Here is a 15,309-nt window from a genome sequence, read left to right as displayed (position 1 = left end):
CCGCCCCCTGCCTGCTGCCCCCACTCACCTGTACTGGAAAGGGGCCACCGTGGCTGTGACTGGCTGACTTTGCTGATGCACGGAGGAGAAGCTGATGGCCCCGGAGCCTGGGGAAGGTCGCTTGCTCTGCACTGGGCTGCAGACTGGGGACAGAACCCCTGAGACTGCCCTGGCATCAGGCTCCAGAGACCTGGGGACCCCAGAACTTCTGTAGTTTGTGTCTCCTTGACCTTTTCCTGGATGGTTGGGAGCCTTTCGACCTTCAGGAGCCCCTGGTATTTGGGTTTCTCCACGCGTGCTGGTCCGGGATGGGCTCCTGCCCCGGGTCTGGTGGGTTGGAATCCCTTCCTGGGCCACCTTCTTCTTTCTCGGGGTTCCCTGTGTGTCCCCAACTCTTCTGGACCCAGCCCGGCTGGAGAGGGCTGCTTTTGGGGTTGCCCTGGGGCTGCTCCATGGTGAGCCGGAGAGGCCTTCACCACCCTGGGCCGACTCTCTCACGGCCCCAGAAGCCCTGGGGGAGCCTCTCCCCTGAGAGGCCTTAGGAGAGGAGCTTCTGGAGGGGCCTCCAGGCTTGCCCAGTCTTGCGGAGGCTGCTCGCTGGGGGCTCAGGGCCAGGCCGGCCTGGCGCGGCCGCAGCTGGGGAGAGGCGCCCGGGGTGGGGATCCCAGTCTGGGAAGCCGCTCGCGGCACGGGGATGGAAGAGGCATAGTGCGGGCGGCTGGCAGAGTTCAAATTGGCCATCCCATTCATGGTCAGCAAGGCCGGCGACGCCGACGACCGCCCTGCGGAGGGAGGAGAGAGAAGAAGACCGTGAGGCACTGTCCAAGCTTCTGGCCCCGAGTGAACAGACGTGAAGCGGGTGGGGGGAGCCTCCAGCACCCAGCCGGGGCATCAGGACTTCTGGGTTGGCATGCTGACTCTGGCACCGGCCACCTGCCCGGCTCTGGGCGAACCTCTCTGCTCTGGAGGCTGTGGCAAGGCTCCCAGGCAAGCAAAGATGTGCAGGTGACTTGTGAAGTGTAAGGGGCTGTACAAATGGGCTCATTGGACATTCCTTGATTCTGATCCTGTCCATTGATGGGGACAGACTCTCCCTCGCACAGCCCCTCCCTCCCAGACCTTTCATGGGACCCGGAGTCTAGGATGTTACGCCCATGATGAACCAACTTCCTTCTGTCCTCAGCCTACTCTCTGCACGTCCCTTCCACTAGCCACTTCACCGGACACCTGGCTCTCCCCAGAGTCCGTCCCCAGTGGATGTAATCTTCTTCCAGATCCCATAAGGCCCAGAGACAGGACAGCCCATCACGTCCCCACAAGTCGTAAACTTGTAAGCCTCCCCCCGAGGCCCCTGCCACCTGGCTCATCCCATCCGCTGGTCCTCCTCTTTGATGCCATCTCTCCTGGTCCCTCCCCACTGCCACCCCCCCCCCTTGGTCACTGGAGATTCTGGCACCTGGCTCATCGTCTTCCTTCCTACCCACCTCCTGCCTTGGCAACACTGACCTCCGCCACCCGCTTCTCGAGTCTCAGAGACTGAGTCCCACCTTCAGATCAAGGTGGACCCCTCTATGCACTCCCTGTCCCCAGCACTCGACCCCTTCTCGTCCAACCTTGATCGTTAATTATGCCGCGTCTCTCCTGTATCCTCACCCTCTCCTCCTCTCCCAGCTTTCCCCTCCCCGCCTTGTTAATTAATGAATTAATTGATCTATTAATCACTTTCGTCTCAGAGGGAATTTGAAGCAGTTTACGAAGACACAAGCAATCAATTCCACACAGAGGAAAGAGCTCAATGTAGAAAATGAAGCCATAAAAGAATCGGCCGCACACGTGCAGGAATGTTTCCATAATTTTGTTGTGGGAAAGGCCTTTACAAGCACCACATCACAGCAGAAATCGTCAAGGAAACACGGATAGCTCTGAACGCATAAACATTAAAATACCTGTATGGACAGAAAAAGCCCTTTTGAAAGGTTCAACCCATCAACAAACAATAAAACTACTGCAGTGTATATGAGAGACCAGGAGTTAACACTTTCAATACAGGAACTCCATCAAGGCAGCAACAAACCCCAAAAATCCCATAGAAGCAAGGGCAGAAGGCTTGAACAAGAAATACACAAAAGAATAAATACAATCGGCTAAAACGTAACAAAACAGAAGGCTTCATTAACATTGCAGAGATGCAAATTAAATGTCATCCTTTGTTGCTGTCGAATTTACTCTCTTTTGGAAAATGGTCACACGCAGGATGGGTAGATGGTGGAGCGGGGGCCTCAGGGCCTCTCACGGCGCTGTGGGCGTGGTGTAGGTCCAGAAATGCATCCGAGGGAGGAAATGAGGCAAGATGCGGGCCGAGGTGTTTGTACGAGGAAAACGCTCAAGCTGACTCCTGAGGGGAAAGGCATAGGGTGAAGATGGGACCAAGGACGCATGGACAGAGACAAGACACCAAAGATGGCCGGTCGGCCCGAGACCACTGGGATGTCCGCTTGCTCTCGGTGGGGAAACTGTCCGCACAGCCCGCATGGATTACGGCTGTTGCCGACCTGCGCTTGACCTTTGCCTCTGTGGTCCAGGACCACTTAGAAGCTAAACGGTAAGGAGTCGGTGTCGACCCTCGGGCAGCGCTGGATCTACAGACCCACAGCTGGAAATGACTGTGAGAGCTGGGGCTCCTGGGACCACTCCACTGACAGATGGAACGATTTCCACAAGAAAGAGTGATCCCGTGACCCCTGCCTCCTTTCCTCTAATTTATCCTTTAACGACTTGATATGGTTACTGGATGAACTGGAACAACACTCCTCCTCCAACAGAGAAGGACGCAAAGCGCGTGTGTTCAGGGAACCCAACCAGCTCACTTGCACCCAACCAGCTCACTTGCACCCAACCAGCTCACCTGCACCCAACCGGCTCACCTGCATCCTTCCAGCTCACCTGCACCCTTCCAGCTCACCTGCATCCTTCCAGCTCACCTGCACCCTTCCAGCTCACCTGCACCCAACCAGCTCACCTGCACCCTTCCAGCTCACCTGCACCCTTCCAGCTCACCTGCACCCTTCCAGCTCACCTGCATCCTTCCAGCTCACCTGCACCCTTCCAGCTCACCTGCACCCTTCCAGCTCACCTGCACCCTTCCAGATAACCTGCACCCTTCCAGCTCACCTGCATCCTTCCAGCTCACCTGCACCCTTCCAGCTCACCTGCACCCAATCGGCTCACCTGCACCCAACCGGCTCACCTGCACCCTTCCAGCTCACCTGCACCCTTCCAGCTCACCTGCACCCAACCGGCTCACCTGCACCCAACCGGCTCAACTGCACCCAACCAGCTCACTGCACCCTTCCAGCTCACCTGCACCCAACCAGCTCACTGCACCCAACCAGCTCACTGCACCCTTCCAGATAACCTGCACCCTTCCAGTGGACCCCCATTGCCTAGACCTACAGGACCAGGTCCAAGGCCAGCCTGGCTCCTGCTTCCTCCCCATCCAGCTCATGCCACTCCCTGCCCGCCCACGAAGCCAGGCTGAAAGGACACTGAGTTGCCCTCCGCCTGCCCACAGTCCCCCATGCAGGGCCCTGTCCCCAGCCCCAGCATGCCAAGGACTGCCCCACAGGAGGGCCTGGGGAGAACTTCATACAGGGATTTCATACCCGCAGCTGTGAGAAATTCGGTAAATTGCTGAACCTCTCCAAGCCCAGCCTGCACAAGGCGGGTAGGATAACACCTAGAAGGCAGTCAGTGGAGACAGAGGAGTCTTTAAAGAGACAAGAAGAGAACCCCAGGCTCTAGCCTGGCCCAGGACCCGTCATCAGAATCCTCCCCCAGCAGAGGGGAGGGTGGATTTGCTTTGTCATCATCCTCCTGTGTACACACCCCACCCCACTAGTATCAGCGACGTGCATCTCCGGTGATGCGAGCAGGACCAGAGCACTCCTCTGGGCCCTGAGCTGCTGACCTTGGCCTCCGGCACAAAGCTGGGCCCTGCGCTGACCAGCCGAGCTAACCAGCTGACCACCCAGGAGAAGGGCCTCGGACCACTGACCCACTGCAGCCACACCCCTGAGACTTCAGCGTTCCCAGGTTCGATCCCCAGCACTGGCCCGATTTCCAGCCAAGAGAGCCAGAGGCCAGGCTGCTTCTAGCTTACTTGCTAGCTTTACTGGACCATCATTTTTACAAAAGCTCAATGGGAAGAGGATTTAAAAGCATTCCTGTCGTAGTTCCCAGAGCCCCTGGAGCTCAGAGTGGAGCTGGGAGTGGAAGCAAGGAGCCCATTTCTTTCTTATGTGAGTGTGAGCGTGAGTGTGTGTGTGCGTGTGTGGTCCACCAGATCCCCTTGTCCTAAACTTGCTCTCTTTGTTCCTGAGCCTTCCAGTGCCCTGATCCGGAATTCACTTAACCTCAGTGAACAGAGTCAAAAAGACGGCCTCAAGCGTCCTCTGTCTCCGTCCTCCATGAGCGACATCAGGGAGCAGTGCTCCCCGCTACAAAGCTCGTTGCACTGATGACAGGCTCCCCTGCAGGACCCCCGTGCTCAGCACCCACACACCTGGGTTGAGCACCTTCCCTGTGCCAGGTCCTCTGCGGGTGCTGTGGCAATCGCAGTGGCCGAGCCCCAGGTTCTGCTCTCCAGGAGCTAATGATCTGGAGGGAAGAACATACACACACCTCCCAAGCACATGGCGGAGTGTCAAGAGACCAAACAGAGTGGCAAGGGGATGCATGTGAGTTGCCGCCTGTGCGTGAGGCAGCATCCAGGAAGGCTTCAAGGAAGAGGCAGCAGCAGGTTTGGGGTTGGGGGTTTGGGGCCCGGGGAGCAGTGGGTTTGATGATTGAGCTCCTGTCAGTGCTCCAGTAGAGCCCCTGCTCTCCAGAGAGACTCTGCGTGTACTGGTTGGGGCCTGAATGCCTAAGTCCAGAGCTTGGACCTGCCATTTGCTGGGGGTGTGACCTCAGGCAAAGTCCACGGTCTCTGAGTTTCCCCATCTGTAAAATGAGGCTGAGACCAAGACCCACCTGTAGGGTTGCCTTGACCATTAAATTAGCTGACTAATTCGAAGTGCTTAGAACAGCACCCGGCTCACACCAAGGGCCCAGCAGGTGCCGTTATTACGATCACAAGGACACAGAGCCTTCCTTGTCAGGTGTCCCTCCATCCAGGTGCCCAGGGATGGAGGCTGAGCTGCTAGGTTCCCCTGGAGCCTCCAGCAAAGCAAAGAGGGATCAGAGTACCTGCCAGGCTCCCATCACAGGCCTGCAGCATCAACAGGAAAAACACCATCCATGCCGGATATGATAACACCAACTGCCCAGCCATGGAAGGGGAGGCAACTGGACACTTGGAAAACGTGTGATGGAAAGAGTAAAGGCTTTCGGGTCAGGAAGAGCTGGCTTCAAATCGTGGCTCTGCCACTTCTTGCTGTGTGGCTTTAGATAAGTTATTGGACTTCTCTGAGCCCAAAGTCCTCGTCTGCAACGAGCAGTCAGTTTTGTAAAGAGTGAATGAGAGACTAAAGGGACGACGCCTAGCACGTGCCCGACACACAGTAGGTGCTCCAGAAATGGCGGAATTATGCTAAGGAGAGCAGCTGCCCCTCTTCCCAGAAGGGAAGGAGACAAATTCAGACACAGAGTGGGACAGTCTGGCAGATGGCAGGTGAGTCAAGAGTCTGGTGGCTTCCAGGGTGAGGCGGCACAGTCGCAGCCCCGAACGTGGTGTGCAACCTCCGCCCAACACACACTTGCACCGTGCCCCACTCCTCCCGCTCCAGCCTACGCCCCACCGTCTGCTCTCTCAGCCCCTCCCAGGTGCTTTATTTATTTTTACGTCCAACACTTTTTGGTTGCATTTGCTGACGGCACGCCAGCACCGTTCTGAGCGCTCCACCTATTAACTTGCAGTTGCCCGGTGAGTTGGTGCTACTGTCATTCCCACGCCACAGGCGAGGACACCAAAGCACAGAGAGGCTCAGCAACTCGCTCGTGATCACACAGCTGGGAAGCGGCAGAGCCAAGACAGGACCCGGACCGGTCCAGCTCCAGCCTGCGCCTGGAACTGCCCTGCTCGACCTGCAGCCTGAACCCAGGCCTCCCCACCACCAACTCCCTTCATAGCCGGGCAGTATTTTGGGCCTATAAATATTTCACTGTCGCTCAGAAGGCGGTGAGAGCTGAAGCTGCAGCTCCCTCGGATCTGCGGGGTGGGCGGGATGAGGGGAGGGCGGGCGGGCAGGGTGCGGGGGTCCCCCCCCCCGGGTCTGCAGGGTGCGGGGGGGTCCCCCGGTCTGCAGGCGGCCGCGCCCTTCCGCCCTGGAGCGCCCGCAGCACGCGGGGCGGGGCCGTGGTGCTGATGGAACAGCTCCTCCCGCGGAGGCCCTTAAAGGCGCCGCCTGCGCGTTTCGTGGATGCTGTTAGGATGCCCAATTCAAAAAGGTCAGAACTTTTCTTTTTCCTTTTAAAGATTGGCACCTGAGCTAACATCTGTTGCCAATCTTTTCTTTCGTCGTCTTCTTCTTCTTCCCAAAGCCCCTCCGGTACATAGTTGTATATTCTCGTTGTAGGTCCCTCTGGTTGTGCCATGAGGGACCCCGGCTGAGCATAGCATCGTGAGCGGTGCCAAGTCCACGCCCAGGATCCGAACCCTCGAAACCCTAACCACCGAAACGGAGCTCGAGAACTTAAACCACTCAGCCACGGGGCGGCCCCAAAGAGGTCAGAATGTTTTAACCACAGCATCAGCATCGAGAGGCTGGGATGCTTAAAAAAAGAAAGAAGGAAAAAATGCAAAAAAAAAGGTGGCCCACCTCCTGGGTGTCAGTCTCATGATTCCATGGTGGGCTGAGCGACTTTGGGCAAATTATTTATCTTCCCTGGTGTGTTGTTTACCAGCTGCGAAACGGGGGAAAATCTTGGCCTCTCAGGAAGAGGGCGAGAAAAAGACGGGACTCATCCACGGTAAAGGGCTGCAGTGTGTCTGCGCACAGGCTGTGACACACAGACACCGCACAGCACTGCAGTGGTGAGGACACAGGCCCGGGAGCCAGAGCTCCCCACCCCCAACTGGCCTCCCTGCCCATCTTCCTCACCATCTCTCCCTCCACACACAGCGCAAAGTGGGCTGCACGGCATCCTAGGCTGCACTGCATCCTGGCGTGGGGTCCTAAGCAAGTCATTTAACCTCCTGGGCCTGATTCCTCAACTGTAAAATAGGGATAATAATAGCAATACCAATCTTGTATAGTTGTTATAAAAAATAAGTGAGTTATTATAGGAAAATCACTTAAGACAGTGCCTGGCCCCTAAAAATCACTGAATAAGTGCCAATTACTATTAAGTCAGACAGACCACCAGCCAGCATTTATCTCCCTCTCTGCTCCACTCGGGTTTCCCACCAGCACTTGTATCACCCATTGCAGTCAGAATAACACAAACACTGTCGCCAGCTTGTTTCCATCCAACCTGACTCTCGATTTCCTCCTTGGAGTGTGAATAGAACAGCCAGTTCATATGGGATTGGGGAAGGCTGGGCAGGAAAAGTTAGATGAGTTTGCACAATGAACTGTGCCCTAGGTTAGTAAGAGAGATGGGGAGACTTTCCTTAGGGAGACCCTTCCACAGTCGAGGCACCCCTGACACTGTGAGGATGGCTCAGGGCAACTTGTCCAGAGGCAGGAGGTGGGCCAAACGACCCTCAAGGGTCCAGAAGCCACAGATGGGACTCCTGGATGCAGACAGGCGTCCTTGCAAGCTGCCTTACTCCCCCCACCACATAGTTTCTTCCGCCCGTGAATCCTGGCCAGTTCCTCCCAGGGTCAAACCTCAGAGTGGGCCTCACTTCTGGTTGGAGGTCATCTGGTCCCTGGAGGCTGAACCACCCTAGGGAACAGAGAGCTGTGTCCTCTGATGTCACAGCAAAGAGCTGACTTGTGCTGTCACATCCCTCAGACAAATACCACATATATAGTAACCCACACACTCACACAGACATGCATCTGCTCACTCGCAGCCATCCACTGACACAAACACACACAACCACACACAGATATACACATACCCACATCCACACACTCACACCCACATCCACACATTCACACCCACTTCCACCCACTCACTCACACCCATCCACTGACACACATGCATACACGCACATGCACACATCTCTTGTTTCAGTCTGTGCCCACTCTCCCTGTCCCTTGCTGTCCCTTCCCTTTGGCCCCTTTCCCATCCAGCCCAGGAGTGAGGAGGTACTCTGTCCTCCCATCCTTGTCCATTTCAGGGGCTCCAGGCTCCCCAGCAGTGTGCTCACGGGCTTTCCCTGGGAAAATGGGCCCCCCACCCCCACCATGTGTACACAGCTTCCATTTAACATTTGTGAGTTAGAGACTTTGTGACTACAGCTCACACGGGGAGCTAGGCATGAGGCATAAAGGCAAACAAGGACACCGAGGACATTCCCTGGTGAGGAATGGCAGTGTCTTGGGGGACTCCTGGCATGGTGCTTTCCCCGACACCACACAAGACCCCAAGACTGGGCCTCGTGGGGAGGGTCCCAGGGCTGAGGACAGGACCACTGCAGCCATTTACTAAATGTTGCTCCTTCTTGCCCAGCCTGTGATCCCTGCCAATTTCTCAGGACAGAGATGAAGGAAGATCCGAGATGGGGGCGCACAGCAGAGAGGATTTGAGGCCACCGCCTTTCCCAAGCTCTTGGCCAGTAGACCCTGCCTTGGGCTCCAGCAAACCAGCGGGGGGCCATTCAGCTGGGCCTGGTCCTTGGCAGAGAAGGCGATCACCCAGTCAGGGCTGAGAGAAGGACAGGACTGGAGCCAGCAGCGCTGCCACGTCAGGCTGGGCATGGACAGAACGGGCAGGGCATTGGCAGGAACCAGAGCAAACTGGGGTCTGCGGGCTGGGACTTGGCGGGCGGGGCGGGATGGGGGCGGCTCGGTACTCCCAGCGCCCGCCTGGCTGGCCCCTGGCTCAGAGTGGGGATTAGGATTGTCCATGAGGAGGGGGACTCATTGCCCTCCCCGTCTCCACCCCCAGAGCCCAGGGCTCTGCCAACACCCTCAGGAATCTCTTTAGCCTTAAAGCTATAAAATAGTCTCTCTGGCCAGAGGGCCACATGTTCTTATGGAGGAAAGATGTGACCGTCCATGATAATCTCAGAGGTAGATGCCAGTTTCCTGGCACTTACAGGAAGCGATAAGGCTGGTGCCAAGACTCTACCTGCCACGTCCAGCCCAGTGCCCTCTCCCGGGAGAGCTTCTGAATGCCGTACCCCCCAGACTTGGCATTCCCAGAGCAACTCCATCATTCTGCTTTCGAGAGTGTCCCCCGACCCCAGGCCTGTTCTGGCTAAGTCCAGGCTCTAGGCAGGACATGGATAGATCTCAAACACCCTGGGTAGAGTGGACGCTCACTGCGTTCCTCCAACACGTCTCTCAGAATCTCTCTCTAGATTCTCTCTAGAGAGAATCCCATCTCTCTAGGCTGGAAGTTCCTGCAAATGTCCAACCTCCATTCCTTTTGCTAAGAATCAAGTTGACTTCCTGGTTCTCCATCGGGGGGGGGGGGGGGGGGCGGGGTGCTGTTTCTCACAGCCTCTGGCCTCTAGAGAAGGGAGTTTTGAGCTCCAGGGAGGGGCCCCAGAGCCGTCCAGCTGAAGATTTGTGCTCTGTCAGCATCTTGGCAGTTTCCGCTGATTTGATCCATACAAACGGCTCCACTGTCAGTATCCTTGGTTCCTTTTCAATTAGCCAAGAGAAATGATTTAGTGCTAATGAAAATCAATGGTTTACACTGTCCCACAAATCTCGGGGGCTGGAAGCCTCAGTTATAAATACCTCCCAGGAAGTCGAGCTGCCGTGGGGAGCACGTGCAGCCACACACAGCTTCTGTCTGCTCAGCACACCTCCTGCTCCACAGCCTCAGCTCCAGACCCGCTCTGGGTGCTCCCAGCAGGTGGCATGCCCTCCTGTGACACAGACAAGGGCCTGGAGTTGTAAACCACAAAAGTACGATGCCCAGGCCCCTGGGCAGCTGCCCCAAAGACGTCCATGGTGCACCCCCATCTTATTCTCTCTCCCTTTCCGTGTGTGCATCTCTCTCATTACTTCCTCCAGGCCAGAGTTACAAGAGGTCTGGCTTGCCAAGCAATAGCTTAGATTCCAGATGGGCCCTGGAGCTGACGAATGTGGGAGGAGCGGGAGTAAGTGGAGTCTTGGCGGGGGAGGGGGGCGGAGCTGGAGCCTGCGTAGATCCCCAGGCAGCTAGCCAGATGACCATGTCTCCCACCAGACTTGTCAGCTCATCTTTCTCACATTCTCTTCATTATTAGTTTTCTCCCTCAACTTAAAGTCTCCAAAGTTCTCCCACGGATGGTTTTTCCAGGCAGGCAGATGGAGGAGGCATCACTCAGAAAGACCCTCATGCTCCCCAGGCCCCAAGTCCAGGGCCTCTGGGCTGGTGGGGGGGAGGCCGGTTCCTTGGGGCTGGGGGAGGAGGGATCTGGGGATTCTGGACGGCGGCTCTGAAAGGCCTCCGGGTCAGCCACTCTGTCACTTGCAGGGTGTGGGCAGGTGCCCTGCCTGGGACCCACAGCCTGGCTCTCGGAGAGCGCTGGACTCTCCGTCTGCCGGCAGACCCATCAGTGAGACTGGGCTGAGAGGCGCAGCCCCGACCTCCCGCCAGGTGAGTCGCACGAGGCTGGCCACAGCAGCAATCAGCTCTGCCATCCCCGGAGACCTCAGGATGCTGCAGGCAGAGAGGACAGCCTCCCCACCCAACGGTGCTGGGAACACTGGGCAGACACATGCAAAAGAATGAAAGTGGACCACTCTCTGACGCCATACACAAAAATTAACTCAAACTAGATTAAAGACTTGAATGTAAGACCTGAAACCATAAAACTCCTGCAAGGAAACATAGACAGTACATGCTTGGACATCGGTCTGAGCAGTTATCTTTTTGAATATGTCTCCTCAGGCGGGGGAAATGAAAGAAAAATAATCAAATGGGACTACATCAAACTAAAAAGCTTCTGCACAGCAAAGGAAACCATCAACAAAACGAAAAGACAACCTGCCGATTGGGAGAAGATATTTGCAAACCATATATCAGATAAGGGGTTAATATCCAAAATATACAAAGAACTCATACAGCTCAACAACAACAAAACAACCTGATTAAAAAATGGGCAGAGAATCTGAACAGACATTTTCCCGAAGAAGACATACAGATGGCCAACAGGCAGATGAAAAGATGTTCAACATCACTAATTGTTAGGGAAATGCAAATCAAAACTACAGTGAGATTTCACCTGACACCCGTCAGAATGGCTATAATTAACGAGACAAAAAATAACAAATGTTGGGGAGGGTGTGGAGAGAAGGGAACCCTCGTACACTGCTGGTGGGAGTGCAAACTGGTGCAGCCACTATGGAAAACAGTATGGAGATTGCTGAAAAAAAGTAAAAATAAAAATACCATACAACCCAGCTATGCTATTTCTGGATATTTATCCAAAGAATATGAAATCACTAATTCAAAAAGATACATGCGCCCCTACGTTCATCGCAGCATTATTCACAATAGCTAAGACTTGGAAGAAACCCAAGTGCCCATCAGTGGATGAATGGATAAAGACGATGTGGTACATACAATGGAGTACTACCCGGCCATAAAAAAAAGAGGAAATTGTGCCATTTGAGACAACATGGATGGACCTTATGGGTATGAAGCTAAGTAAAATAAGTCAGATGGAGAAAGGCAATTACACCGTACGACGTCACTCATATGTGGAAGATAAACAAACACATAGATAAGGAAAACAGATTGGTGGTTACCAGAGGCAAAGGGGGTGGGAGGAAGGTGGTGGGATAAAGGGGGACATGTGCACAGTGATGAATGGCAACTAGACTTTTGGTGGTGAACACGATGCAGCCTAGACAGAAGTCGAAATGTAATGATGTACACCTGAAATTGATATAGTGTTATAAACCAGTGTCACCTCAATAAAAGAATTTAATTCTCAATAAAATCGACAAACACTAAAAAGAGAACATGAACGTGTGAGGCATGGGGCGGGGGTAAGAGGCTTGAGCTGGGAGTTTGGGGGCAGGCCCAACAGTCGAGAGCAGCCCAGGAGTCAGACCACCGGAGGGACCCCCAGGGCTAAGCATCCCCGGGGGTTTTTTCATCTCTAGGCCTCAGTTTTACCGTCTGAAAGTGGGCGAGCGATTCCAGCAGGAAAGGGCAGTCAAGCCGCGTCGCCTCCCCCACCCCAGAGCACTGGGGAGAGCAGCGTCGCCCGTGTGTCTCAGCAAAGCCGAGCTCCCCGTCCTGCTGGCCCCACCTGCCTCCCTCGGAGCCGAGCCAACCCCCTGCTTGGGCCCTCATTCCTGCCAGGACGGTGCCGCTGAGCCAGGACAAGCCCCGTCGGCAGCAGCCCATTCGTGTGGGAGTCACGCACAGAGCAGAGGCCCGGCCTGGCTGCTGTCCCAGGCCCTGGTGCCAGGCCGCGGGAGAGAAGGCTCCCCTCCCCCAGCCGACCCCAATCCCAGCGAAAGGCTCCCACCAGCTAAGGCTCCCAGAGCACAGCTCCCCAAGGCCCAGGGTCCCGCCAGACCCAGGAGGCTGACGGATAAGCTCACGAGACCCGAGTCAGCTGAGGCTGGGAGGCACCTCCTCGTCCCCTCCCATGGTGCTGGGCAGGCCAAGGAGTGTAACGGCCCCACCCTGCCTTCACGGGGGCCCCACTCAGTTACTATCCTGTGACCCCCGGCATGGGCTCTGAGCAGCCTCGCCTCTGCCTGGAAGGCTTACAGGAGGTTGGCCCAGGGCTGCCCAACAAGCAGAGCTGGGGCGACAGGGCCACCGAGGTGGGAGGTGTGGGCATCTGTAGGTTCAGACGGGAAACCCACAAGCCGTGGGGACCAGCCCCACGCCCACCCCTCGCCTGCCCTGATTGATAGCGCTAACTTTCTGTACCTTTTTGGGGGTGTTGTTCAGGGTCTGGTTCTGCTATGTATAAACTGTGTGGCTTTGGCAAAGCTACTTAAACTCTCCAAGCTTTGGTTGTTTCATCTGAAAAATGAGGGTGCCTACATCATGGAGTCGCTGTAAAGATGGAATGAGACAATGTGTGTCTTCGTCCGTGTGGGCTGCTTTATGGAACACCACAGCTTGAGGGGCTTATAAACAACAGGACTTTATTCCTCACGGTTCTGGAGGCTGGAAGTCCAAGACCAAGGTGCCCGCAGATCCCGTGTCAGGTGAGAACCTGTTTTCTGGTTCACAGATGCCATCTTCTCGCTGTCCTCACACGGAGGAAGGGGAGGGAGCTCCCTGGGGTCTCCTTTCTATGGACACTAATCCCATTCAGGGGGGCTCCACCCTCCTGACATAATCACTTACCAAGGACCCCACCTCCACATACCAGCACCTCGGGCGTTAGGATTTCAACATATGAATTTTGGGGACACAAACATTCAGACTACAACAGTGTGAAAAACGCTTAGCACAGGAGGCCATGAGAAGCACTCAATAAAGAGTAGTTCTTGTTATAAAAATAATAGTATGCTCACTAGAAAAGACTTGAGTGATCCAGAAACATACAAAGAAGACAAAGTCCACTGCCTGTCTAGCATTCTCACGTGTGCTGGCTTTCCCCCAGCTTCCTGCTATTCACACGCACACACATGTATATCATAAAATTGTGAAGATGCTATACACATATTTTATCTTTTCACTTACTATGTGTTGAGCATGTTTACTTTTCATTTAAAAATCTTCAAAAATTTTTCAAAAACATACTTTTTAGTGGACAATAAACTATTATGCAAACGTGCTACACAGAGATGGCTTCGCCGTTCCACCACCACCAGCCACTTAGGCTGTTCCTGGTTTCCTGTGCTTACGGATGACACTGCGATGAACGTCCACACAAGGTTTCCTTGAGCCTCGATTATTCCTCAGGCCACGTTCTTCGAAGCGGAATCACGGGGTCCCAGGGGAGAGTCATATAAAGACTCTCGGTCACACATTGCAGACGGCTGTTCAGAAAGATTCAACGACTCGTTCTCCCTCCGATGGTGTCTGACTCGCTGCATCCTCCTCAGGGTTAGGCTCAGGCATCTGGACCGCCCAGTTCAGAGCAGGCGCAGCCTCTGCTGGGGGCCCGGGCCTCCATTTGGCCACAGAAGCCAAGAGTTTAACAATATTCTTGAATAGTCAGGCCAAGCAGGGGCCAAGCTGGAGGCAGGGATGTTGGGGTGGCCCCACCACGGCTCCTGGGCTCCCTCCCCACTGGACGTAGAGAAGAACTAACGAACTCTTCTACTTTGGGGGTTGAAGTTAGGGGTTAGGAGGAACTTTCCGTCCACGGAGAGCATTAAATACCGGGACTGGGGCCTCTCTGGTTCCTCTGCATTGGAGGCTTGGTGGGGTGGAGAATGCTCAGGGCCGGGCGCACAGACGGGACGACAGGATGACCCTCGGCCTTAGGAGTCCTCCAAGTACACAGCGGTGCCATCGAGGAAAGTGCCGGGGAAATGGGGTGGTTGGGTGGGTTGGGTGAGTCCCTACAACAGCCAGGCCCTATCGCCCTTGAGCCATAAATACAGCCCCAGCAGGCCCGCCTGGCCCGCAGGAGAGGAGGTTTTGCGATGTGAAGGTCCTGGCCTCCCTGAGGGTCCTGGCGGTCCCCAGCACACGTGCAGGTGGGTAGATCTTAGGTGCTCTAATTGGCCCAGCCTTCTTCCCCTTTCTTCCCAGTCCTTCCTCCTTCTGAGACCATCACCTGCTTCCCCATCCTAGGGGGGTCCCGCAGCCACCGGGTGAACACCTGTTGGGCCCTCGGGGTCTGTGGCTGGAAGAGCCAGGGTCCCCTCTGTGAACAGCAACCCCGGCACCTGGAGAGCCAGTGCTGTCCTCACTTCTTCTCCCTCCTCCTCTTTCCCTCCTCTTCTCTGAAGGCTTCCTCCAGGCCTGTGGGGGGTTGCAGAGGCTGACGAGACCAACCACCGCCAGGAGCAGGACCAACCAGGGAGACCTCACAGGTCCACACAGACCCACAGTCCTTGGGCTGGAGCTGTGTGTCCACATCTTGTTTATGACACGCCCCCATCCCTCACCTCCTATCCTTGGCCTTAGCCCTTCCTTAAATGGTGCTGTTCAGATACAAGCCCATCCATATCCTACTGAAAAATCCACGTCATCCAGGCTGTCTGCCTGAACTAACCCACAGAAAGGCGGCCATCGGACCCAGTCGCACTCTACCTGAACAAAAATGCCCGC

General features: G+C 55.5%; 1 protein-coding gene across 7 annotated transcripts in view; it reads right to left on the bottom strand.

Moving 5' to 3' along the window:
* Window positions 1–15,309, bottom strand: part of NAV1 (neuron navigator 1) — a 233,416-nt gene that overhangs the window by 162,799 nt on the left and 55,308 nt on the right. For all 7 annotated transcript variants that reach the window (XM_070602362.1, XM_070602360.1, XM_070602358.1 and 4 more), the window contains one exon: window positions 29–782. In XM_070602362.1, the coding sequence (XP_070458463.1) occupies window positions 29–750 (722 nt within the window). In that variant the 5' untranslated portion in view covers window positions 751–782. Of the gene's footprint in view, window positions 1–28; window positions 783–15,309 lie in introns of those variants that run through there.

The sequence above is a fragment of the Equus przewalskii genome, chromosome 31 (genome assembly GCF_037783145.1).
Source record: "Equus przewalskii isolate Varuska chromosome 31, EquPr2, whole genome shotgun sequence".
Taxonomy (NCBI): Eukaryota; Metazoa; Chordata; class Mammalia; order Perissodactyla; family Equidae; genus Equus; species Equus przewalskii.
Note: the sequence above shows the minus strand (reverse complement) of the source record. Positions and strands in the feature narration are given on the sequence as shown.